This window comes from Zootoca vivipara, chromosome 11 (genome assembly GCF_965207765.1).
Source record: "Zootoca vivipara chromosome 11, rZooViv2.hap1.1, whole genome shotgun sequence".
Classification (NCBI taxonomy): domain Eukaryota; kingdom Metazoa; phylum Chordata; class Lepidosauria; order Squamata; family Lacertidae; genus Zootoca; species Zootoca vivipara.
This window is the reverse complement of record NC_142594.1, coordinates 17,914,189-17,940,108: the sequence shown is the minus strand read 5'-3', so window position 1 is coordinate 17,940,108 and position 25,920 is coordinate 17,914,189. Positions and strand designations below refer to the sequence as shown.

Below are 25,920 nucleotides of genomic sequence, written 5' to 3'. Positions count from 1 at the left end.
GAAAATAAAATAGGAATATCAATGAAACGCCACTTCTGTTGCCAAAAAGATAAAATAATTACATCTTTTGAGGCTGTCTGCAGGTGGAAAAACAGAATAGAAAGGACGCAATATGCTCCTGCCAGCTCACTGCTTATTAACATTCAGCCAGTAAACAAACTGACCATGAATCTGAGGAGAAAAACCAACTAATTAAATTATATATCCATGATGCTAGAAAGTGATAGCGTGTATTTGATGCTTCTACTTAGCACTTGCTTTTTTAAAGAGGAAAAATAACACTAAAATATATACAGCTGAACATGTAGCCACTCTAAACAGTAAAACAATAGGCAAGACAAATTAAAATAATGATTGCTTGGGGGAAAAATAATGTTGATGATTACTACAGCTTCTATTAATATAATGCAATTTACTGTTTACAGCCTGACTAGATCACACATATACTGAATTATAAAGATCTGCTACACTTTGCATAATCATTCCAATTACCTTTACATTTTGTCTCCTGCATTTGGTATTCCTTGGCATTTGTAATGCCTTCAACATTCATATCTGTGTGGCCTGGTAGGATCACTGAGCTAGTCCATGCTCTTGAAGCATGCAGGAATTGTGTAGGCTGGTGTCCGATTCTCAGCATATTGTTACTTTCACAGTGCCTTTTCTTACATGAATCCCTGTCTGTTATGTCTAGGATATTCCATTTGTATTTTCTGCCAGGAAAGTGCATCAGTCCATCCCAGGATGGAAGGCCATGTTCTAGAGGCTTGACAAACACTGGTTGACAAGCGGTTGGCATTGCCAAGATCTTGCTTAGCTGTGGAGTTCTGGAAAGCAAATGTTCCCCCACTTCTCTCGATCGGGTGGAATTCACATTCATCGCCCCCTGAATGCACCAGCAGAAGAAGGCAGAGGTTTTCCAGCCATGCACTTTCAGCCACCATGGTCAGTTTCCATTCGGTGCTGTTAAGCACATCGGTTTCCCTTCTACGAAATCCAGCAAAGGCAGTTAGGTTTAATTGTGCACAGGTAGAGCCAACGGATGCAACTTTCTCCAGCGCCACGTCTAGAACATGGGGCCCTGGGCAAGTTACCATCCATTTATTGCCTTGCTCCTATGATCATTTGAGGTCTTGTGGGTCGAAGCTGGTCATGAACAATTTTCAGATGCTTAAAACACAAAACATCAAGGATTCAGCCTTGTTTGACTTTGTTCTTATTGTAGGCTGACCTGAGGGACACTCTGTTACCTAAGGCCAACATTCTTATGTGGGCACGCTTAGCAGTTCCGGTCCTGCTACTATTGCCTCTCTCTGCTCGGCTTTGTGGCCGCAAGAATCAGGTGCCACTCCTACTACCTTGAGGGTTTTAACCCTGCTGGCCTTACGCACGTAGCAGGCAGCAGCAATGTAGAGCATCTCGCAGAGTTTAGACTTGCTAAAGTATATTCAGCTACACACTGCCAGAGGTAGTGGAATGTTGTAACTCAACAGCAATGTATGTATGAAAAAAAATTACATGAAAGATGTCTAAAGCTCTAACTTTCAATGTAGATAATATTAGTCATGGTTTCCTTCAGAGAAGTCTCAGGCAATTTCCAGTCATGAAAATTTGATGCAGATGGTTTTATTAGTCACGGCCGATGTTTCTGTAAAATGCCATTTTTTAAAAAGCGATATGAGGATGGGCATATATTTGCAAGAAACTAACTTGAATCTATTATGCATTCTGTTTTGAACAATTTCACTTGAGTGAAATTTCCCTTCACATATATGTAAAATGGTAATGGTAAGCAATGCACTTAACTATAAAGCAGAAATGCACAAGTTGCAATTGTGGTATGGAAAACTACGAGCCATTCTCCCATATTTGTTTAGTAGCCACACATTTTAAATCTATAATTTTCTAGCTGCAAGCCAAGGAAAAATATGAGCAACTGCAACCTCCTTCTAATTTGACGTGGTCAATAATAAAAAGGCTGCAAAAGTGCCTAAGGAAAGTGTCTGACTAGACTAAGAATAATTTGCAGTGAACTTTAAGTAGAACTTCCTTTGACTGTAATGGCATTTGCTTTGAAAACAAATATGACACCTTAAAGGTGTTTTTTTCATAAATGTGTTTCTACGTTAATTAGCAATAAGGAAACTGTATTTTTGTTCAACAGCTATTTTAAGACCGCACTTTCCTGTGACATTCATTTGCACATATTTTAATTGTGCACACCATAAAGTAAAATAAAAATGCCAAATAAGCCCATATCATTTTGGTTGAGTTGAAGGAGTGGGCTTGATCTTAATCCAGTGGCCTTCCATGCACAAAAGCCAGTTTCAGTTGCTTTAGAGATCAGGCCAAAGAATGAAGATCTATAGTAGATCCCCACTTCGGGACTGGTCGGTGGACATTGAACCTGAACATGTTGAACATGACTTAATTTCACAGTCTGTGGCATTGTGCCACCACTATGCTAGCACAACATGGGGTGCGCCAGTACAATAGCAAGAATGTGCCAGTATACTAGCAAAACCTGGTGCTGCTACAGACTACCTCAATGGGGCTGAGGCAGGATAGGGTGGTGATGTCAGGAATGCATGGCTTCACAACTCAGCCTCGCCACTCTGGCTGCTATTGCAAAAGTGGCTTCTGCAGCTAAACTGATGCAAGTCACTGAGTGCACTTTTAAAGCTGCACACCTCTTTAGGAGCCACGGACCTCTTTGTGCTTGTATATGTTGCTTTCCCCCTCAAAAATGTGCATAACGTTGTGTTCCGGTCCGATTCTACAGAAAGTAGCAGATGAGCCAAGGCAGGACAAGGCTGGAAGTGAGGCAAGACTGGAGGCAAGGCAGGATGAGGCCTGAGGTAAGGGCTAGGCCAGAAGCTGCAGTACCATGGATAGCTCCAAGTGAGCAACTTGTTCCGACAAGGGTTGGGAAGCAGATTGAGGCATTTGAAGCCTCTGCCTCCAGATTTCACCCCTAAGGAAAATTTCAGAGACAGAAAGGGCCAACTCTTTGAGCTAAAGATGGGCACTTTCTGTCTGTTCCAGAGCCCAGCATGCTCATGCTGGACTGGTGAAGTACAGTGGAAGGTATCTGGCTCCCTAGGAGAAGGGACCTGTGAGGACCTGGGTTCTGGCTTTGCTGGTCTGGGGCCTCCTCTGGGTGTGATTTTCTGCCAGCCTCAGTTGGAGTGGTCCCCTGATCTCCAGTGGCCAGCTCAAAGCCCTGAACTTGGTTCGGCTCCTCAGCTGGTGCCTCTGCAGCCTCTAACTCTTGTGTCTGGATTGCTTCTGGATTTAGATGGCGGTAACAAACCAACCATAGCAAGGGTTGTCTCTGTTGGAAGCAGCATCTCAGTCCCAAAAAAAGGTGTGATATGGTATCAGAGAAATGGGAAGGCACAAAAAGTGCTACAACTAAGACCTGAGGCGATTCACTGGTGAGAAGACCTTGGTTGACCATGGATTCATTTATGTAAGCATAAATCAACGTACCTGACACATAGTTAACATGGGATTTTTGTGATGGATATGTTTGACTGCAGGACAGACTCACAGAGGTTCAGCAGTAGCCAGTACAAACCTGCAGTTGCTGAATTCCTGACACTCAAGTTGCTACACTTGGTGGTATACTGGTATACTGTTGGTATACTGTTGCCCCCATCAAAAATGGCAAACACCTTTGAAATTAACGGGGATAGTAAACCAAGTATAGGCTTATTCACAAGATTTGAACCTGAAAGGTTTATAGGTCCTGCTTCCAATCACTCAATATATTTACAACTTCACATGAAAGCTGTAGAGAAGCTAGAAAGGTTTTATTTTCAAGAGGTTTATATCTAAGTCTCCCGAGTTTTTAAGCGTTGTTAGTCATGACTTTTGCTGCTGTCAGGTTTGTAATATGTTTAAACACGGATGTTGTAAGAAATCATCAAGACATACAGGCTTTGAACTTTGCAAAATTTCCTATTTCACTAAGACAATAATACACTGCTGACATATAGGGAGGAAAATCATTAGCATGAGGATATTTTTTTTTGTGGGGGAAGGTTGTAGTGCCTCTTTTGTACTACACAAAACTTTTCTGCAGTACAATGTGATGAAGTGCTTGATTTCCAGAACAATCACAGTTCATACAGTGAATGCATATATAATGTTTGTTGGTGTCTCCCCTCCCACGCAAGATTCATTAGTTAAACAATTAACAATGGCGTTCCAAGGGAAACAAAACTGCACATACCGCATATTGTTCTAAGTGGATCTAAACACCAAAAAAAAAAATGTAGTGAATGTTTGCACCAGTCTCATGCCTACATCAATGTACACATGAGCATATTCCTTTGTATGCTGAGAAATAGCCCCCATCACCCTGGGCAGATGGAGAAATCCTTGTGGCCGTTGGTTACAACCACTGCCCACACATGAATGGGTTCACTCCCCTCCTCAGTTTGGGCACCTTGGTACACTTAGGCAGCTCAATGTGTCTTTTATGGGAAATGAGAGGTCTATGCATGCTCTTCCCCCTTCACTCAGTTAATAAGTCATAGACTTTCCATCTCCCACAAGAGCCCATTGTGGTATTTGTATGCGTACTTGTGCTTGCACACAGAGTGGGAAAGGGGAGCCAATGGAGACCCCCAGTGCTCAGGTGCAGTGACCATGTGAGGAAGGATCACATCTCATGTGTGCATCTGAGCCTGTTCTCACATGTGAACACTGAGCATCTTTCTTTTTTAGTTTCTACCTCTCTCTCTCTTTTTCTTTTTCGATTGTGAGTCTTTTCAATTAATACCAAATGTTTACCGTATTTTTCGCTCCATAAGACGCACTTTCTCCCTCCCAAAAAGGAAGGGGGAAGTCCGTGCGTCCTATAGAACAAAGGCTAGAGCCAGAGCTGCGTGCAGCGGGAAACCGGCTCTCGGGCTGCTTCCGTAACAGCGGAGAGGGTTGCTTCCCCCTCTCTCTCCCTCTCTCTCTTTCACCCCTTCCTTCCTTCTCTCTCTTTCTTTCTCTCTCTCACCCCTTCCTTCTCTCCCTCCCTTCCTCTTCCAACTTGAATAAAATATTGGGGGGGCAGGTAAGCCCCACCTCACATACCATATCAGCCTTTCTCAACCTGTGGGTCCCCAGATGTTGTTGAACTACAACTCCTATCACCCCTAGCTTGCAAGGCCAGAGCTCAGGGATGATGGGAGTTGTAGTCCAACAACATCTGGGGCCCCACAGGTTGAGAACCGCTGCAATTGATCTCAAGACAAAGTGCATGCACACTATATGAATAACAATGCCCATCAACATGGGGGGGACAACTTCCTCAAATATTTAATGGGGGGGGCAAAGGCACCTAGGCCTCTAGGAGTTGGCTGCTAGAACAATTCAAGAAAGCAAAATATTTTCCCCTTGTTTTCCTCCTCTAAAAACTAGGTGTGTCCTATGGTCAGGTGCATCTTATGGAGCAAAAACTATGGCATTTGAATGGTATTGCTTGCACTGATTCTCTAGGAGAAGCTGAACTACAAATTCATATTATGGCACTACTGAGATTTTTGCCTCTTTAAAAAAAACTAATAAAAATAGGGACAGCGAAACAGCTGTTTTCCTTAGTTTGTGTGGCATCATCTATTGGGTGTATCAGAGATAGGCTGTGGATCAATTGGGTATTTGTGTGTAACAAAGAAAGAGGGCATCTGTTTTCTAAATATATCTTCCTTACAACCCCCCCCCCAAAGATACAGATGAAAGCTATAAGAACGACATGAAAGAAAATATGAAAAATGAGATTCTGAAATCCCAAAATTTAAGAGCTTTCCTGTTCCAGAAGTTAACAGGAGAGGATGTGGGTTGTTGTTGTTGTTGTTTGGTAGCTTCAGGAGGGAGGGAGGGCACCCTGTGCACAGCTGTTAAATCCAACTCATGTGCCTTCTACATCCCACCAAAGATGAGATGGGCAGTGACTGGGAGAGCAAGGCAGCAGATGCCTCAGATAGCAAAAATGCCTCGCGGGTGAGTTACTACTCCCATAGAATTTCAGCCCCATCTGTTTGTTTTGCCAGTTCCAGGAAAGGAAACACTTACTGATTGCTAGGCAACAAGTCGGCTCTGTCCTCAGAATAAACTATTTGAGAAAAAACAGTGCGCAGAAAAGGGTTTGCATGGTCCTTTCCATTTCCATCTCAATTATTTGGGAGCAATATTTCACATTTTCAACAGGATCAAGTGGAACATTTTTTTCTTCCTAGGCTTCTTCCTCTATAGGAATAAGGCTCTAAGAATGGGTACATATATCAGTCTTGAGAAATTGTTCAGTGACCATAATGAAACTTTTGGCTGAACCAAAGAAGCCTACAGTAAATGTAACCTGAAGCAATGAATACCGCAGAAGATGTAAACAGAGGTCTAAAAATAATTTCTTATGAGCTCTGAATATCAATGCACTGGGTAATCTGGGATGTCCAGCGGTAAACAATTTCAGACTCTTGCATCAAAACGAACCTCGCGCTTTTCTTTTGAGATCAGATCAACAGCTAAAACAAATTGTTTCACAATGTTCCCAACACCACTAGTAAAAAGTGCAGGTAGGGAACTATCAAAAAGTTGCCTGCGGGAGCTTATTTCCCCAGACAATATAAAGTCATTAATTACACTTTGTGGTAATTTAAAATATCACTATTCTGAATGTGCAAAGTATTCAGTGAGTCTCAGAGCCTCGCAGCATAATCTGTTATATTGCCTCTGATTGATAAATTACACATTTATGGTAATATTTCTGATTAGAAACATTGATACCAAAATACCTAACACCATAAACGTTTGGTGCAGTTAACAGACAATACACAAGCTTTATATAAAAGCTGCCCTCAAAACATGGTGTTCTTTCATGAGTAATTTGCACTGAATATTAACAATGCAGACATATAATAGCCTTCAGTTCAACAGAAAAGCCATTACAGCAGCTTTACAATGAATGGAAGACCAGCAAGTATAGTGTGTGTGTGTACACACACACACACACACACACACACACACACACACACACACACAAAGTGTGAAGCATAAATAATAGTCTAGGCATACAAATAAGGATGGAAAACACAAAAAGAATGCTGCAGATTTATAGAAACTAATCTCTTCTTTATAGAAACAGTCCTTTGTCCTAGACAACATTCAACTGGCAAAGTATAATCCTCTAAGATGTTATTGTTTTAACTTGCCCAGAAACAAAGGATGAAGGAACAAAGACAAAGTTCAGAACATGCAGATTGTTCACCCATTTCTGAATGGCAAGTTGGGCAATCACACATCCAAGCATTCTCACTGCAGTTTAAAAAATAAATCTTCTCTGACTGCTAAACAGGAGAACCCGATTAATTCAAAATTCTGTAGATGCACAAATTAGATATCTTCTCCATATCAATGGCCTTCTAGGAACCGCGGGGCTGAGAGTGGTTATTTTGCAGAGATCCTCAGATACACAGCCTTGCTTACGAACTACAGGAAGCGATAAGGGGTGTTTTCTTCCCCTTTTTTACGCTCTAAAATATGCATGCATCTGAGGGCAAAGAAGTGGGTTGGCATCAGTGAGAGAGATCAGCCAAGGCAAATGCAATCAGGCTTATGGCAATAGGTGCACCCAGGTCAGTCCTGGAAGCTAAATGTCCACGGGCCAAATCAAGCAATGCTAAATTATTGTTAATTTGTAGCAAAAATGCACATTTATGTTTTTAAAGAAAGGAAGAAGCTCAAGCGAATTATCTTCCCTCAACATGGGTCCGCTGCTACTGCCACATGAAGAATAAATTGCACAGTAGTCTTGTGGCAGGTAATTAAAATAGGAAGAACTCAGACCGGCCTATACAGTTTTAAAAAATACATATATATCACTATAGAAGTGCCATAAAGATATAGGCCTGCTTTCTGACATGTCAGCGTTAGAGAACTGATGGGTAGGCACAAGAGATAGGGTCTTTTTGGTGGCGGTTCGAAAGCTTTGCAATGCTCTCCCTCTCCTTGTTTAGATAGTTGTAGGGCACAGTGAAGCCAATATCTTTTTTTGTGAAACTAGGCAAAACCTGCCTGCTTTCCCCTTATTTTATCCAGTATACTTGAAGGAGCATCTCCACCCCCATCCTTCAGCCCTGACACTGAGCTCCAGCTCTGAGGGCCTTCTGGAGGTTCCTTCACGGTGAGAAGTGACAGGGAACCAGGCAAAGGGCCTTCTTGGTTGTGGCGCCCTCCCACCAAATGTCAAGGAAATAAACAACTATCTGACTTTTAAAAGACATCTGAAGGCAGCCCTGTTTAGAGAAGTTTCTAATGCTTCATCTTTATTATTATTATTAAGCTCACATGAGCATCATCACCTCTCAAATGGGTAGGGAAACTGCATCAGTGGCGATGTGCAGAATGCAATGCTCAGATGCCTTGCAACGCACACAAAACCTGAGAACAAGCATGGACTACTACACAATGTGTAATATGAAGGAACACTCTGTGTAGAGCAGTGATTCCCAAAGTGGGTGGTAACCACCCTTTTGGTACCTAAGGAGGTGCTAAGTGGCAAGGGGTGGTGGGTTTGGAGTATTCAAGTTAGAAGGTCACAGAGGAGCAATAAAGGCCTATCTCCAGAAAGGCCTACTGTTCACTTTAAGCATGCCACTCCCACAGGAGCGTAGAAAGGGAGGGGCGATGGGGGTGCTCCACCCCGGGCAGTGTGATCTCAAAAGGCGCCACGGCGGCTGCCCCTGCCCGCCCGCACTGCGTCCCCCGCCCCCAGAACACACGCCCTGCCCCTATGGGCACCCCGCCACGTCCCCAGAACGCACACCACACCCCTACGGGTGGCGCGCCACGTCCCCCAGAATGCACGCCAGCCCCGCCCCCGCCTGCTCTCTGCCCCCGGTGCTGGAGAAAGAAGCTCCACTAGTGCACTCCCATATATAAACGAATGTTCTGGAACCTTCTGGAACTTTCTACTTGTTTCTGTCAGGTAAGCTGGTATCACTGGATCAAGTTCATCAATTTTATTGAATTAGTTCCAACTAAATAGTTTTAATTAGATTTTGAATAAACGTGCAATTAATTGTCCCCTGTCTTGAATTTTAACTGTGTTATTAGAATCTTTAGTTGGTTGTGTAAACCACTATTTTGAATAATGCTTTTTATGGAGTACAGGCGTACTGGGGGATGAGTTTATGGAACGGAGGGGGCTGTCGGTTGCTCCCAAATGTTTGGGGACCACTGGTGTGCATAGTGTCACTAGTCCTGCTGGATCTCTCAGCGGCGTTTGACACCATCGACCATAACATCCTTCTGGACCGTCTAGAGGGGTTGGGAGCTGGGGGCACTGTTATACAGTGGTTCCGCTCCTTCCTCCTGGGCCGTGTTCAGAAAGTGGTGGTGGGGGATGAGTGTTCAGACCCCTGGGCTCTCACTTGTGGGGTGCCTCAGGGTTCTGTCCTCTCCCCCATGCTTTTTAACATCTACATGCAGCCGCTGGGAGAGATCATCAGGGGGTTTGGGCTGGGTGTTCATCAGTATGCGGATGATACCCAGCTCTACCTCTCTTTCAAATCAGAACCAGTGAAGGCAGTGAAGGTCCTGTGTGAGTGCCTGGAGGCGGTTGGAGGATGGATGGCGGCTAACAGATTGAGGTTGAATCCTGACAAGACAGAAGTACTGTTTGTTGGGGATAGGAGGCGGGCAGGTGTGGAGGATTCCCTGGTTCTGAATGGGGTAACTGTGCCCCTGAAGGACCAGGTGCGCAGCCTGGGAGTCATTTTGGGCTCACAGCTGTCCATGGAGGCGCAGGTCAATTCTGTGTCCAGGGCAGCTGTCTATCAGCTCCATCTGGTACGCAGGCTGAGACCCTACCTGCCTGCAGACTGTCTAGCCAGAGTGGTGCATGCTCTAGTTATCTCCCGCTTGGACTACTGCAATGCGCTCTACGTGGGGCTACCTTTGAAGGTGACCCGGAAACTACAACTAATCCAGAATGCGGCAGCTAGACTGGTGACTGGGAGCGGCCACCGAGACCACATAACACTGGTCTTGAAAGATCTACATTGGCTCCCAGTACGTTTCCGAGCACAATTCAAAGTGTTGGTGCTGACCTTTAAAGCCGTAAATGGCCTCGGTCCAGTATACCTGAAGGAGCGTCTCCACCTCCATCATTCTGCCCGGACACTGAGGTCCAGCACCGAAGGCCTTCTGGCGGTTCCCTCATTGCGAGAAGCCAAGTTGCAGGGAACTAGGCAGAGGGCCTTCTCGGTGGTGGCGCCTGCCCTGCGGAACACCCTCCCAACAGATGTCAAAAAAGAAAACAACTACCAGGCTTTTAGAAGACATTTGAAGGCAGCTCTGTTCAAGGAGGCTTTTATTAATAGATTACTGTGTTTTATTTTTCTGTTGGATGCTGCCCAGAGTGGCTGGGGAGAGCCAACCAGATGGGCGGGGTATAAATAATAAATTATTATTATTATTATTATTATTATTATTATTATTATTAACAGATGAATGGAGCACTGGGGAAAATGAGGTCACATGGAGCTCTACGTACTACAGCTTGTATTGCAGAACCTCAACCTTGGGGGGGGGGATACAGAAAAGCTCTTACCAGTACGAAATAAATTCACATACCTGACATGCTGCTGGGAATCAGCAAAAGGTAGTCATTCTCATTTCTCTTTTTCACCAGTTATCACCTGTCAAGGATTTAAAAAGAGAACAATTTCAACAAGTGTAGCAAACAGAACACCAGAACAAACAGAACAGCTGTTTTAATTATTGACATTTCAATGTTTTGATGTGACTGTTTTATTAATACCAGTAAAGGGTTTCTTTCTTAGTTTCTTTCTTTCTTTCTACACTTTGCAAACTGCTTAGAAGCTTATTTTGGCACGAAGTAGTACCGTATTAACAACAAAAACAACAACAACAACAACAACAACATGTTTGCCACATGTTCCCTATATATTTATTAAATATTTATCTTAACCCTGTCTTTCAGCCCCCAACCCCTCAAAATGGCTAAGAATTAATGGTTAGACCATTACAACAAAAGAAACACAACTCAATACCAGACCACTAAGTATCAATGGAAACTGGTCCATGAGAATGAATGGGATGCTCTTCCCCATTCATGAGAATGAATGGGGAAGAGAGCTTGAGGTACAGTGGTACCTCGCAAGACGAATGCCTCGCACAACGAAAGACTCGCTAGACAAAAGCGATTCTTTGTTGCCTTGCAAGACGAAGCTTTCTATTGCCACGTCTCGCAAGACGATTTTTCCCCAGCTGTTTTTTTTTTTGCCGTCTGCCATTTGTTTCCACAAGACGAAAATTTTCGTAAGATGGCACGACCCACAGAACAAATTATTTTCATCTTGCGAGGTACCACTGTATACCAATAACACTTCTGCTTGCATTCCCAGTTGACCTGGCATGGCATCGTCATAGCACTGCATTTCCTTTGCTAACATAGCTTTCCTCCCTCAAAAAGTAAATGACAAGCTCCACTACCTGAAACGTGGCCCATAAATTTAATATAAAATGAGGCATGTTCGTTCCTTATTGGCACCTAGTACTCTAAAAAATGAGGACCCAGGTGGTGCTGTGGGTTAAACCACTGAGCCTAGGGCTTGCTGATCAGAAGGTCGGCGGTTCGAATCCCTGTGACGGGGTGAGCTCCCGTTGCTCGGTCCCAGCTCCTGCCACCCAAGCAGTTCGAAAGCACATCAAAATGCAAGTACAGTGGTACCTCGGTTTATGAACACAATTGGTTCCGGAAGTCTGTTCATAAACTGAAGCGTTCATAAACTGAAGCGAACTTTCCCATTGAAAGTAATGGAAAGTGGATTAATCTGTTCCAGACGGTCCGCGGGGTACTTAAACTGAAGCGTTCATAAACTGAAGCGAACTTTCCCATTGAAAGTAATGGAAAGTGGATTAATCCGTTCCAGATGGGTCCGCGGAGTACTTAAATTGAAGCGTTCATAAACTGAAGCATGGGTGTAATTGGTTCCGGAAGTCTGTTCATAAACTGAAGCGTTCATAAACTGAAGCGAACTTTCCCATTGAAAGTAATGGAAAATGAATTAATCCGTTCCAGATGGGTCCGCAGTGTTCATAAACCGAAAATTCATAAACCGAGGTGTTCATAAACCGAGGTTCCACTGTAGATAAATAGGAACCGCTACAGCGGGAAGGTAAACGGCGTTTCCATGTGCTGCTCTGGTTTGCCAGAAGCGGCTTTGTCATGCTGGCCACATGACCTGGAAGCTGTACGCCGGCTCCCTCGGCCAATAATGCGAGATGAGCACCGCAACCCCAGAGTTGGTCACGACTAGGTCCCTTTACTCTAAAAATACAAAAATTCCTTCAGTAGCACCTTAAAGACCAACTAAGTTTATATTTTGGTATGAGCTTCGACTCAGAACAACACGGCTACCTACCTGTATCTAAAAATACACTTTTTAGAAACCACAAGCCCTGGTATGAATGACACTTGAAGCCAGGGGTCAGCAAACTTTTTCGGCAGGGGGCTGGTCCACTGTCCCTTAGACCTTGGGGGGGGGCGGACTATATTTTGGGTGGGGGGAAGAAAAGAACGAATTCCTATGCTCCACAAATAACCCAGAGATGCATTTTAAATAAAAGCACACATTTTACTTATGTAAAAACACCAGGCAGGCACCACAAAAATAATATAGATGTTAGACTGGCTCCCTCCTTGTTGTTCTGCCAACAGGTGAATACTTGGTCCAACAAGTATTCTTGGAATTGGCTGCTTCTAATGAAAGGGCTAGTATCGTGCTGTTTCTATTTTAATCATTTGTATGTTTTTAATAGCTTTTATACAGATAGATGTAGTTTTAATTCTATCAATGATTGTTTTTAATGACGGTTTTTCCCTATGTTTTTAGCTGTGTCTGGGGAAAAGGAAGGGTATAAATCAAGGGTCCCCAAACTAAGGCCCGGGGGCTGGATGCGGCCCAATCGTCTTCTCAATCTGGCCCGCAGACGGTCCAGGAATCAGCATGTTTTTACATGAGTAGAATGTGTCCTTTTTAAAATGCATCTCTGGGTTATTTGTGGGGCATAGTAATTCGTTCATATATTTTTCAAAATATAGTCCGACCCCCCACAAGGTCTGAGGGACAGTGAACCGGCCCCCTGCTGAAAAAGTTTGCTGCCCCCTGGTATAAATAAATATATTATATCCCCTCTGGTAGCCTGCACTTGGCTAGTGTTACATGTAAACCAGGCCAGTACCTCTAAATTGAGATACATTTGAGATGCTCACAGCTGATAGAAGCTTGTATCACATCATCATTGTCATCATCTTGGAAGTTGGCAAGGGGGTTATATTGCGTTTTACAGTTTTTGCTAGTAGTAGCCCTGTCAATCACATTTTTAGGATGCTGTTCAGACTCTCCTGGAATGAAAGACATACTGTGTGTTTGTTATAGTGATGAAATTTGCTTTCAAGAAAACGAGGTCTAGCTAACGTATTTTACCGTGTATAACATGCGCCTGTGTATAAGTCCCCTATTTTGGGGGGATCCAAATTAAAGAAATGGAAGGAAATTGCCCAGTTGTTTAGCTTTGGGGGAGGGGGGGAGTTGCCCAGAGTTGCCAACAATCGCTTACCCGCCTGACCGCCACTGACAATCACAAGCCTCCCAGAAGCCGCCCAACATCTGTCTGCTTGCCACCAGCCGCTGCCAATCAACTGCTCAATTGCCACAGCAGCAGCCAATTGACAGCAGGCCTTGCCTCAGCCACCAATCACCTGCCCACTCACCAGACAATCTCATGCTTGCAGCTGCTAACAATCGCCCACCCCCCTCTGCACTATCCGTGTATAAAACAACACCAATTGTGAACATTTAGTTATAATAATAAAAACGTTGTCTTATACACGATAAAATACGGTACTTCCTTTACAAGCTTTTGCTAATAATAACAACAACAACCCTTTAATGTCTCAAAGGCTTTCCCTAGGGGCTGTAGGGAAGATCTGAAATGCTGTTCTTTCTAGTTTAGTTCATTATTAGTTTAATGCACTTATTTCTTACATCCTGCTCTACTTTTAAGAAACAGCTGTTTGGGGAGAAGTTTATTTTGAGTGGATTCGTATAATGCATCAGAATGCAATAAAATTCATTATTTGTGTGTTTTAATGCACCGCTTGGGCTTCCTTTAAAGCATAGCATTGTCCTATTAATATAATGAATAAAAAAATAAATTCCCACGAAGAAGCCCAGCAAATGAAACAGGACATTCTTTCTACTTAGATTATTTCCAGTGAGGAATCCCTCCATGATATTTATGAGGGATATTATCCTCTAGCTCCCCCCTGTGGGTATCTGATATTATTCTTTTGGAAGACATCCTGTTCATACAGTAAGTAGCCAGAATTTAGCATGTAAACAATATATAAGGAAGGTAGCATTCCATTTGGAATGGGGAAAAGCTTTGATAACACTTTAGCAACCAAACCTTCTTTTGCTATCTCTTTCAGCCCGGAAAATCAATGTGTTGTTACGAGGTGCTATACTATATCAATCCCTTAATATAAATCAGTTTACATTAGGGTTTGCATGGCATTCTGCCATTGAATGCTTAACATTAAAAACCAGACCTTCTCAAAATGGGGTAGAGATGGACTGGTGAGAAACGGTTAATTCACTCGAAATCTGAAATTATTTTTAATACGGAAAAGAGCATTTACTTATCAAGGCCATGCAGTGGAGGCTATGTACCTTGCTCCAGCGGTACTTCCTACAAATAGACTCTGAACAGAAGAGCGAGACTATTCAGCGCAATTAGTAAATGAACATTACTCATCCACCCACACTGGAATCATGTAGATCAATGGTAAAAGTATGTTTACGCTGAAATCGGAAAGGTTTGTTTCCCAACAAGAGTAATACATTAAAGAGCATGTCACTACTGCATTTGTCTATTAAGACATTGTTCTGACAAGACATTCCATATTTTGCTATCCATATGGGTAACCCTAGTTTCTGTATGCGCAATACCGATAATGAAGAGCAGTGAAAAATGGTTTAAGAAATGCAATATGTTCTCCAGTTACAATCCTTCCGGAACACAGACATCCTATTTAGCTTATTTTCCACTGGTCCAACTCCCCCCCCTCTTTTTACTCAGAGACTCGCAGAGGTGCTCTAAATAATTTATCTCATGAATGAGGCACAGTTTCTCTCATTCCAAGTGAAAGCGGAAATTTTGTTTAAAATTTTAGTGATAGCAGATGGAATTTTCTTCACTGCCCTTTCATAACAAAAGACACGTTTGACGTTAAACTTTCCTTGTTTTTCGCTGAATCGATTCAGAACACATTAGCTCTCATTTAAATGTCAATAAGGGACAGTTTATCTTCTGTGTTAATTTTCATTACCGTTCTTTGCGCAGTCAGTAAATGATAAGTTGTTTTCTGTCATCATTTCCAGGGCATAGTGAATTACTCACTAGCTCTGGAAAAAGGCTAATAAAATGTCAACTGGCAATACAACAATTTTTAGGCAACTTTATTAGAAGACACATGAATCATAATCTCTAACTGGCTGTCTTACCTTTAAAAAAAATCTTCTCCAAAAAGTGCATACATGATTTTTTTTTAAGACAAAGGCAACTTTGAGGGTTGCCATACGTCTGGGATATCCAGTATACTGGAGTTGGCAGCAGAGTCCGGCTGGAAACCGGCCAAATCTCCGGGAAAATCCGGACGTATGGCGGCAGTGCCGTTTTTGCCAACTTCCCATAAAAATAGCTCAAAGAAACTCAACAACTTTGGGCAGAACTAAAAATACATTTAAAGCACAACTGTACATTTCCCCAAAGAATGCTGGAAACTTTAGCAGTGTGAGGGGTAAACTACAGTTCCCAGCATTCTTTGGGGGAATGTATGTGCTTTAAATGTGCTTTCTATATACCTTTGGTGGGCATGCAACCAGTTCTTGTGGTGATACATTGGGCCTACTCAGATAATAATAATAGTGTAATAATAATTTATTATTTATACCCCGCCCATCTGGCTGGGTTTCCCCAGCCACTCTGGGCGGCTTCCAACAGAAAAGTAAAATACAATAGTCTATTGAACATTAAAAGCCTCCCTAAACAGGGCTGCCTTCAGATGTCTTCTAAAAATCTGGTAGTTGTTTTCGTAAAATTCAATCGACGAACTAATAGCAGGGGAACGTCTCCGGGTCACATGCGTCCCTTCTGTGACTGTACACAGAATTTAAAGATCAAGTCAGAGTGCATAGCTTTTCCCTACACCTTTATTCTCCCTGAAACATTCCGAAGATTGAAAGGAAAAGACAGATTCTGCTCTGTATTCTGTATTCTGCTCTGGTCAGACCTCACCTGGAGTACTGTGTCCAGTTCTGGGCACCACATTTCAAAAAGGATACTGACAAGCTGGAACGTGTCCAGAAGAGGGCAACCAAAATGGTCAAAGGCCTGGAAACGATGCCTTATGAGGAACGGCTTAGGGAGCTGGGTATGTGTAGCCTGGAGAAGAGAAGGTTAAGGGGTGATATGATAGCCATGTTCAAATATTTAAAAGGATGTCATATAGAGGAGGGAGAAAGGTTGTTTTCCTCTGCTCCAGAGAAGCGGACACGGAGCAATGGATTCAAACTACAAGAAACAAGCTTCCACCTAAACATTAGGAAGAACTTCCTGACAGTAAGAGCTGTTCGACAGTGGAATTTGCCGCCAAGGAGTGTGGTGGAGTCTCCTTCTTTGGAGGTCTTTAAGCAGAGGCTTGACAGGCATATGTCAAGAATGCTTTGATGGTGTTTCCTGCTTGGCAAGGGGTTGGACTGGATTGCCCTTGTGGTCTCTTCCAACTCTATGATTCTATAAGATTTCGGGATAGGGGAAGATCAGAACGCAGAAGTCCTGTTTACACAATGTGAACCATGCATCCAGAATATGTGGAGGGGAGAGCAAGACCACCCCTACTTTCTCTGTTCTGGTTCTCCACACACCTTCATCCAGACTGTTGGATGAAGTGGGATATGGCAAGGGGGAGGGAAGAGAGAAGGGACACATGCCTTCCGCTCCCATGCTGAAATTCTCAATGTGGACACCTGCCTTTTGCCCCCCACTCCAACGCCAGCCAGCCTAATCACAGTTCCAGAGGGACAGATGATTTTAATCAGGGAAACAGCAGAAGGAAAAACTTAAAACTTGTCCTCCATCACCACTTCCAGGGTCAAAATTAGCAGCAACCCCCCAATTATTTGCTTTGAAGTTAATAAAATTACCCTGGGAGGTCCACTCACAGATCAGTTTGTCCCTCAGCCTCCTGTTGAAATTACTGAAATGCACAAGCAGTTGAAAAGAACGGTTTCATTTTATATATATGAAAAAAATACATTCTCAGCCAGATCTTTAGAAGATTTTTCATCTGAGTAATTCAAAAAGTTTTCCAACATGGTTTTTCAGAATACTCAGTCATTCAAAAGAGTAAGAGAGAAACAAATACTGTATCCACATATCTTTTTTTAAAAAGCCCTCACATAAAAACACTAACAGCAGACATTCCCAGGTGTCCCTATTTTCCAGGCACAGTGCTGGTTTTACCATCCCGGTTTCTGATTTGATCCTGGAATGTCTCCCTTTTCATTAGAACGTTCCTATTTCCATTGGAAAAATGTTGGAAGGTATGGAGTTATGTGACCCACAAGCACGGAGATAAGTAACTTCACAACCTTTAGAAGACATCTAAGGAAGGGGAAAGTGTTTTAGACTATTCTTCTCCAGTAAGTAGGGAAGGATCTGCCACTGGGCTGTGGGCTCCCCTAAGGTAGATCACATCAGTGACCCTGCCACAGAACAGATATACAATAATGGAGGAGGGAGAAAGATTGTTTTCTGCTGCTCCAGAGAAGTGGACACGGAGCAATGGATTCAAACTTCAAGAAAGAAGATTCCACCTAAACATTAGGAAGAACTTCCTGACAGTAAGAGCTGTTCGGCAGTGGAATTTGCTACCAAGGAGTGTGGTGGAATCTCCTTCTTTGGAGGTCTTTAAGCAGAGGCTTGACAGGCATATGTCAGGAATGCTTTGATGGTGTTTCCTGCTTGGCAGGGGGTTGGACTGGATGGCCCTTGTGGTCTCTTCCAACTCTATGATTCTAATAATAATAATAATAATAATAATAATAATAATAATAATAAATGGGTTCCATACACCCACCATGTGCATACATGCCAAAATAATGAGGGAAAAGGCACCGTCATAACAACAATTTGAAAAGTGTACTTTCAGTCAAGCTTCTGCTTCTGAACTTCTATGGTATAAAGTTCTCCGTGCTTAAAAGTTATGCACAATTAGGCTAGAATCCCTCAAGTCTACCTTATGGGTGAATGAGCACAAAGTACTGCAAACTGGTGTCATTTATTCTCTATGGAGCAGGAAGAAGATCTAAGATGCTGTTGGCCTACTTATGGAAGGCCCAGTGGGAACAATCTGAGGTTGCCTCCTCTGCTGCTTGTTTCAATATCTTTTTCTTCTTAGAAATGCAATTTTTACTGACTTGGTTTCAATAACACCTATCAAAAGCTCTTCATGTTTGCCTTATTTGATTTGGTCCTCATCTGGGGAACCAGCCCACATAAAGTATGTGGAAAGTATGTTTAAAAATGCCCTCACTTCATGCGCAGCATCAAAAATCATGTTCTGGGGGTTATTTGAACTCTTCCACGTGTGTGTATTAGAAACTTTGTAAAGTGAAAGAGATGGATTGGGCAATTTTCACATAGGCAAAAGTCATATGGTTGATGTAATCTATTAGATCAGTGAATCAGCTATGTAATCTTTGTCCAGTTCCTCAGGTGACAGTCACATGTCTTCTGCACCTGGTGAAGTTTTTGTTTGGAGAAAAGGCAAGTAAGAAGGGAAGTGAGAGAGGTGTACAAGATGGTATATATAGAAAGTAAATAGGAGAGCAGCTAATCTTTGAAACATTTACCGGTACACCTGCAATTAAAATCGTATTCCTTTCATTATTAATGTTAGCAATTTGATATTATTGTTCTCATATGGAAGAAATGTTCTCATTTGACAGATCATTCAAACCCTAGCGCTATATTACCTTTGTATAAAAGGTCACAATTTAAATTTACAGAACTAAATATGGTCTCTTTTATGGTAATAGCTATTCCTTTGAATGAAACCGGATGGTAAACTTAAATTTCTTCCTGCATTTATATTTTCACAGTGCCTAGCTTCACGAAGTGAATTGTTTCTTTAAATGTCAAATGGAATGTGAAATGCAGCAATGGTACAATAACAATTTAATGTAATTGTACAGGTACACACTTGTATAATTCTGTACACATTTATGGGAAGAGAAAAAGAATATTGCTGATTACAATCCAGGATACACACAGTGCTATTTTTCTAGAAAAAGAGGTGTTAGAACTCACCACTTTCCTCGTTCTTTTATACAGTGGTACCTCGGTTTATGAACACAATTGGTTCCGGAAGTCTGTTCATAAACTGAAGCGAACTTTCCCATTGAAAGTAATGAAAAATGGATTAATCTGTTCCAGACAGTCCGCGGAGTACTTAAACTGAAGCGTTCATAAACTGAAGCGAACTTTCCCATTGAAAGTAATGGAAAGTGGATTAATCCGTTCCAGACGGGTTCGCGGAGTACTTAAATTGAAGCGTTCATAAACTGAAGCATGGGTGTAATTGGTTCCGGAAGACTGTTCATAAACTGAAGCATTCATAAACTGAAGCGAACTTTCCCATTGAAAGTAATGGAAAATGAATTAATCCGTTCCAGATGGGTCCGCAGCATTCATAAACCGAAAAATCATAAACCGAGGTGTTCATAAACTGAGGTTCCACTGTAATGGCAATGGCGCCCACCTGAGAGGTGCCAGAACTGAGTTACGATCCTTAGAAATATGACCCTCACCCCTTTGACTGAAAGGGGTTTTCTCATTCAGAATACAGTCGTACCTCGGTTTAAGTATTTTCAGTTTAAGTACTCCGCGGACCTGCCTGGAACGGATTAATCCACTTTCCATTACTTTCAATGGGAAAAGTTATCTTCAGGTTAAGTACGGACTTCCGGAACCAATTGTGTTTGTAAACCGAGGTACCACTGTATTCCAGAGCAGTCCTGCATCAAGAAGCAATCTTTTAACAACTATCACCTGCTGAAATATAGCACCCAAATATTTTAGGGCACTTAACACTGCCCCTCAAATTGACAGAAACATATGCCAAATACTTTGGCCCAGCCTTATAGGTTGTCAAAGGCTCGTGAAAGGGCATGCCTGTTTAACAAATAATTCACTGTCTCTTGATGCCTGGAACAGAAGTATGTTGGGTTTTTTTCCCCCAACTAGCAAATGCAAGCTTCCTTTGCAGCTACACCCTAAAATTCTAATTCAGAAAAAAGTGATTTTATGAAGGTAGTTTCGTAATAATGAGTTTGTGTGTGCTTTATGCCTTACAATCCTCGGAGATGATCAAATTTTCTTTGCAACTCATCCAAAAATTGGCACAGTGGAAACAAGATGGCACAGAAATACAGAGTTACAACGATTCACACCCTCTTTTACAATTTAATTTCCCTCATGTTCAGACATGAAGAAAAGCAAATAGGTTAAGGAGTGTGTAACAGCATACAGGGAAAAAAATATATTAAAACCTTTCGGTTAATAATATAAATTTTCTCTACAGCACTGATTATTCAGTTAGATATTACTACGCGTAATGTACCAAATGTTCTACCAATAAATTAGTAAACAGAAGGATACTAATTTAGCACTTCAACTTAAGATTTTGTTTTGCTTTAATATATGTCTGCAATGTATACATGGAATATTGAAAATATTTTAATGTCTGCAAACTCACAATTAAGTATTCATTTTTTTAAAGTTATATTCTGTTAAGGAGAATGGAACTTTTTTTCATTTTTTAAAAAATCACCCAGTGTAATCTACTATCAAAAACGAAATGTTTAAAGAAAAACACAAGCAGAAGGTAAGAGATCAAAAATACAGGTTCATATAAAACAGATTTATTTATTTTTTCCTTTTGGTAAACAAAAAATCCTAAAGGTTCTACAGAGTTGAAAATTCTACACTACCACCCCAAGACCTAGTGACTACTACTATTTAAAATGTAGCATTGCTTCCTGTGCCAAAAGACACTAATAAAGAGACACAGAAATTTAACACCCAATAAATGCTTTATTTAAATGTAATTCTGCCTACACTGTGTAATAAAAACAAAACACTAGTCAGAGTTTTCACACACCCTTTTCTGGCTCTCTCAGACTGTAACCGTTTTTCTATTCTATGTAAAACCACATCATCACCACCATCATCATCATCTGTCTATGCATGGAAGAAACATGTGGCATGTGATCGAAGCAAAGCCGGGGATTTTATCATAATTCCAATGTATCTCTGTATAGCACAGCAGCTCCCAGGACATCTCATTCAATATTACCTCCATGAAGAATGGAACTACTTTGCATGATCAGCATAATTTTTTCCTTAGGTATTTAGTTTAAATGATGGGACATGATTAAGGTATTTGGCAAATTGCTACACCCACAAGCCCACAGGAGCGGAGGTGATGTCAAAGGTGCTTCCCAACCGAGGAATGCACACGGCAGAGAGTTAACTCTTTATTGTCAAAGTCGCTTCTACGCAGTTCTGGAGACCTATTGGTTGGTGCTCTTATGGAGCAGTTGCAGCGACAGAGGACCACCCCCTGTCAGGCTTCAGGGAATCAGATCCTTCCCCTGGTGGCAGCAAAGAAGCAGATAAGAAAGGTGAGTTCTTACCAATTAAGTTTATTCAATAATCACAGCGAGACACAAAGGAATGCGGTCTCTCTCTAGAAATGGCGTTGCACCAAGTAAAGTCCCACTCCCCCTTCGTCTTCCCTATCATAGCTGTCAACCCCCCCCCCCTTTTTTGCAGGAAACGCCTTTATTCCAAGCCACAGCTGTCAACCCTCCCTTTTTTGCGGGAAACTCCACTGCTATCCTGGATTGTTAGATATACCGTAGAGTAGACTGTCCCAGGGACAGGTGAGGCTGCTGATCCCTTATTTTCAAATCCAAAAGTTGACAGCTATGTTCCCTATACAATGTCACCTCTGCGTCGGCTAATCTAAGCCTTCTGCTTCTGAGCTCTCTGTTCTCCTACCCTCAATGCCCATCTGGTCCTGGGAGGAGGGGGGGGGTCAGGAATGCTTTCCATGGACACTGAGTCTGTCAGCTGTCTCTCCTCCAGCACTTCTTCTTCTTCTTCTTCTTCTTCTTCTTCTTCTTCTTCTTCTTCTTCTTCTTCTTCTTCTTCTTCTTCTTCTTCTTCTTCTTTTCCAATGCCCCCTGCAGCCTCTGAACCCTTCTGCAAACCAATGATCTAAATCAATACCTTCCTCCTGTTCTTGGGAAGGACCAGGAGAAGAGGGGGCAGTACCCACCATTCCTCCTCAGTCCAGCCCCTGACACTCCCCCTCCATCAGTTTATGTAGCTTCCCACGATGGGCTGCCCATGCACAGCTGGAGACTATGCCTGCGTGAAAACTTCCTCTGCTCATCTCTTTTCAGTCCCCTCTTGGTTCTGGGAGACAGTGGTGCAGAAGAGGGTAGGGAAGCATCCAGTCCTTCACTTGCCTTCTTCCTCCTCTTCTACCAACCCATCCTGTGCTCCAGCCTCTAGCTCTGAAGCTTCCCCTGCCTCTGATTCTTGCCTCCTGGGTAGTACAGGTCCCCACAAACCACTCCCCCCTCCTCCCAAGTCAGACGCCAGTCCCCCTTACCCTGCTGCACACTCGCCAGCATCCTGCCGGTCCCTGGCAGGTGATCAGACCTGTGTGAAAGTCCAAGGATGCAGTGCCCACATGGCAGACAGAACCTCCTGGCTCTTTTAATCCTTACTTGGGATAAGGCTAGCATTGAAGTGTACTCCAGATCTGAGGCTGCTTGGTTCCGGGAAGAGCTGAGGCTCCCAGGTGTGCTATAAAATCCTTCTGTCTCCTGGTCACTGGTGTAACTCAGTGGGGAATCCTCATTTCTGGGTGCCCCTGAGGGTCTTAGCTGCCACCTCTACCCTGCTCCAGCTGCAGGTGACCTCTGCCTTATTCAGGACTGGCAAAAGTGAATACCCTGTTGGAATGGGTGCCAGGAAACAGGGAATTACCGTGTTTCTCATATTATAAGACATGTCTTATATTTATTTTTTCCTCAAAAAAACACACTATGGCTTATTTTCAAGGGATGTCTTATTTTTTTCCTCCTCCTCCTGCCGCGGCCGGCATTGCTGCTGCTCCTATCACTATGTCTTATTTTCGGGGTATGGCTTATATTCCTTGAATGCTTAAAAATCCTGCTATGGCTTATTTTATGGGGATGCCTTAAAATATGAGAAACAGGGTATGTTCACATGTGGTGGGGGTGTAAATTTGTGCAATTTTTTGGGCAAAGGGTGTTCAAGGAGATAACAGAAGCCACTGGATTAAAGCTGACCAAAAGTCCAGAGGTAGCATTATTATCAATTTACAATGGGGTGGAAGGTTCACAGGCTATGAAGGACTTGCCCACAAATTTACTGACAGCTGCACGAATTATTATAGCCAGGAAGTGAAAGGGGAGAGCGGAATATAAGATGGGAGAATGGTATAAAGAGGCGTGGGATACAGCTATTAGTGGTGCCGTTAGGTAAGATGGGGAATATGCAGGAGAAATGATTCTGAGGAGATATGGAGCGTGTTTGTAGAATTTTTACTGTTAAAACGGAAAGGGGTCAAACCATCGCAAGAGGTGTTGACGTTTTGGGAGGTTGGATAGTTACAATGGAATGGTCTTGGTGGTGGGGTGCACATTTATATTATTATTTATGATTATTACTTTGTCTAAATGAATGAATGAAGCAAATAGCCAGCGGGATTTCTCTTCCCCAAGCAGCAGAGCCAACACTGCATGGAGCCAATGCCTGACTCAGAGTCCCCAGTGGAAGCCCAGTGAACTTTATGACATATGCCCTGTATCTACATACCAATGTCGGTGTAAATAAGGTAGCCTCGTAAAAGTGAAAGAGCACACAGAACTCTCGCTCTCTCTGGCAGGGGCACACAGCGCATGCATGCACAGAGCATTCTATGCGGCACAGTCTCGGCAGAAAAGGTGAGGAGGACAGTGTGATGAAAGTTTGCCTTCAGTCAGTGAGATCGTCAGTTTTCCAGGCTAGTGCACACAAGCTATCAACTATATTTATCCCTCTTGTTTACCCAAGGGCTTGCATACTCAACCACACTCACATAGCTTCTGACTCACTCGCTCAAGTTTTCACATGAATTTAATAACCTAGAGACGGGGGAAGTCGACTCTAGGTTTCAAAAGCAAGAGCCAGGCTTTCTGCTGCATGAGACAGGCTGCTTGTAGCTCTGAAAGCCTCAAAACAGGAGGCCAAGAGAAGGAGAAACTGGGTCACAATCCTGAGCCTCAACTGTGTTGCATATTTAACTCCCAAGTGTGTCTCTTGACAGCGAGGTGCTCTCATTTCCCTTTCCAAACTATGGCTTTGTAGTGGTAGACATGCAGTGCTCCAAATATGGCTTTGTCATTTCTGCAGGATGCTGTGACTTATTAAATTCTTAAGAGCTTAAGGCACAGAAACATAGAATTGTAGAGTTGGAAGGGACCAAAAGGGTCATCTAGCCCAACCCCCTGCAAGGGCCTTCTTGGTAGTGGTGCCTGCTCTGTGGAATAAGGAAATAAACAACTATCTGACTTGTAGAAGACATCTGAAGGCAGAAATTTTTAACGTTTGATCTTTTATTCTGTTTTTAGTGTTCTGTTGGGAGCTGCCCAGAGTGGCTAGGGAAATAAAATTTATTATTATTAATATTATTATTATTATTATTATTATTATTAATGCAGGAATTTTTTGCCCAACATGCAGCTCAAACCCATGACGCTGAGATTAAGAGTATCATGCTCTACTAATTGAGCTGCCCCAGGGGTTGGGGAATCCTGGCCTGTGGTCCAATCTTGGCCCACCAGGCAACTATTCACCAATCAGGTGACATAACTTGTCAATCAGCTGGTGACTCAGGGCCTCGCCAGGCCTCCATGAGATCTCTACCCTGATTGCCAGTAGCTCCCAGTCCACGGCCTCTCCCAGCACCTACGCGGAGATGCCGGGAAACTTTAAGACTGTGGCAGAAGGGATTTTGACAGGTGTCAAAAGCATGTGATAGCATAACAATGCAATGCAATGGACATGTCAAATTTGGCCCATAAACAAGAACTAGTAAGTATTGGGCCCATGGAACTCAAAAGGTTCCCCACTCATGGGCTGACAGCTGAAACCATCAAGGTAGCAATAGGTCAGAGATGGAGAGATAAAGGGGGCAATAGGCCAGAGGTTGGGGGGTGGGGCTGTTAAGGTGCAAGACATCAGCCTTTCCTCAGTTCTTGGCAGGAAGGAAGCAACTCCTATACTTAAAGCTGATGGAGGGATGGGAAGAAAGAGTCAGGGCGGGTCTGCAGTACATGCTCCCATCAAGATGGATTTTTGGGGTCCAGAAGGCTGATCGCCAAAGAATTTATGCTTTTGAATTGTGGTGCTGGAGGAGACTCTTGAGAGTCCCATGGACTGCAAGAAGATCAAACTTCTCCATTCTGAAGAAAATCAGCCCCGAGTGCTCACTGGAAGGACAGATCCTGAAGCTGAGGCTCCAATACTTTGGCCACCTCATGAGAAGAGAAGACTCCCTGGAAAAGACCCTGATGTTGGGAAAGATTGAGGGCACTAGGAGAAGGGGACGACAGAGGACGAGATGGCTGGACAGTGTTCTTGAAGCTACGAACATGAGTTTGACAAAACTGCGGGAGGCAGTGCAAG

General features: G+C 43.0%; 1 protein-coding gene across 4 annotated transcripts in view; it reads right to left on the bottom strand.

The window, feature by feature from the left end:
- The window catches only part of THRB (thyroid hormone receptor beta), a 186,135-nt gene that overhangs the window by 51,379 nt on the left and 108,836 nt on the right, over window positions 1–25,920 (bottom strand). For all 4 annotated transcript variants that reach the window (XM_088653758.1, XM_035128990.3, XM_060280665.2 and 1 more), the window contains one exon: window positions 10,633–10,697. In XM_088653758.1, the coding sequence (XP_088509884.1) occupies window positions 10,633–10,639 (7 nt within the window). In that variant the 5' untranslated portion in view covers window positions 10,640–10,697. The remainder of the gene's footprint in view (window positions 1–10,632; window positions 10,698–25,920) is intronic.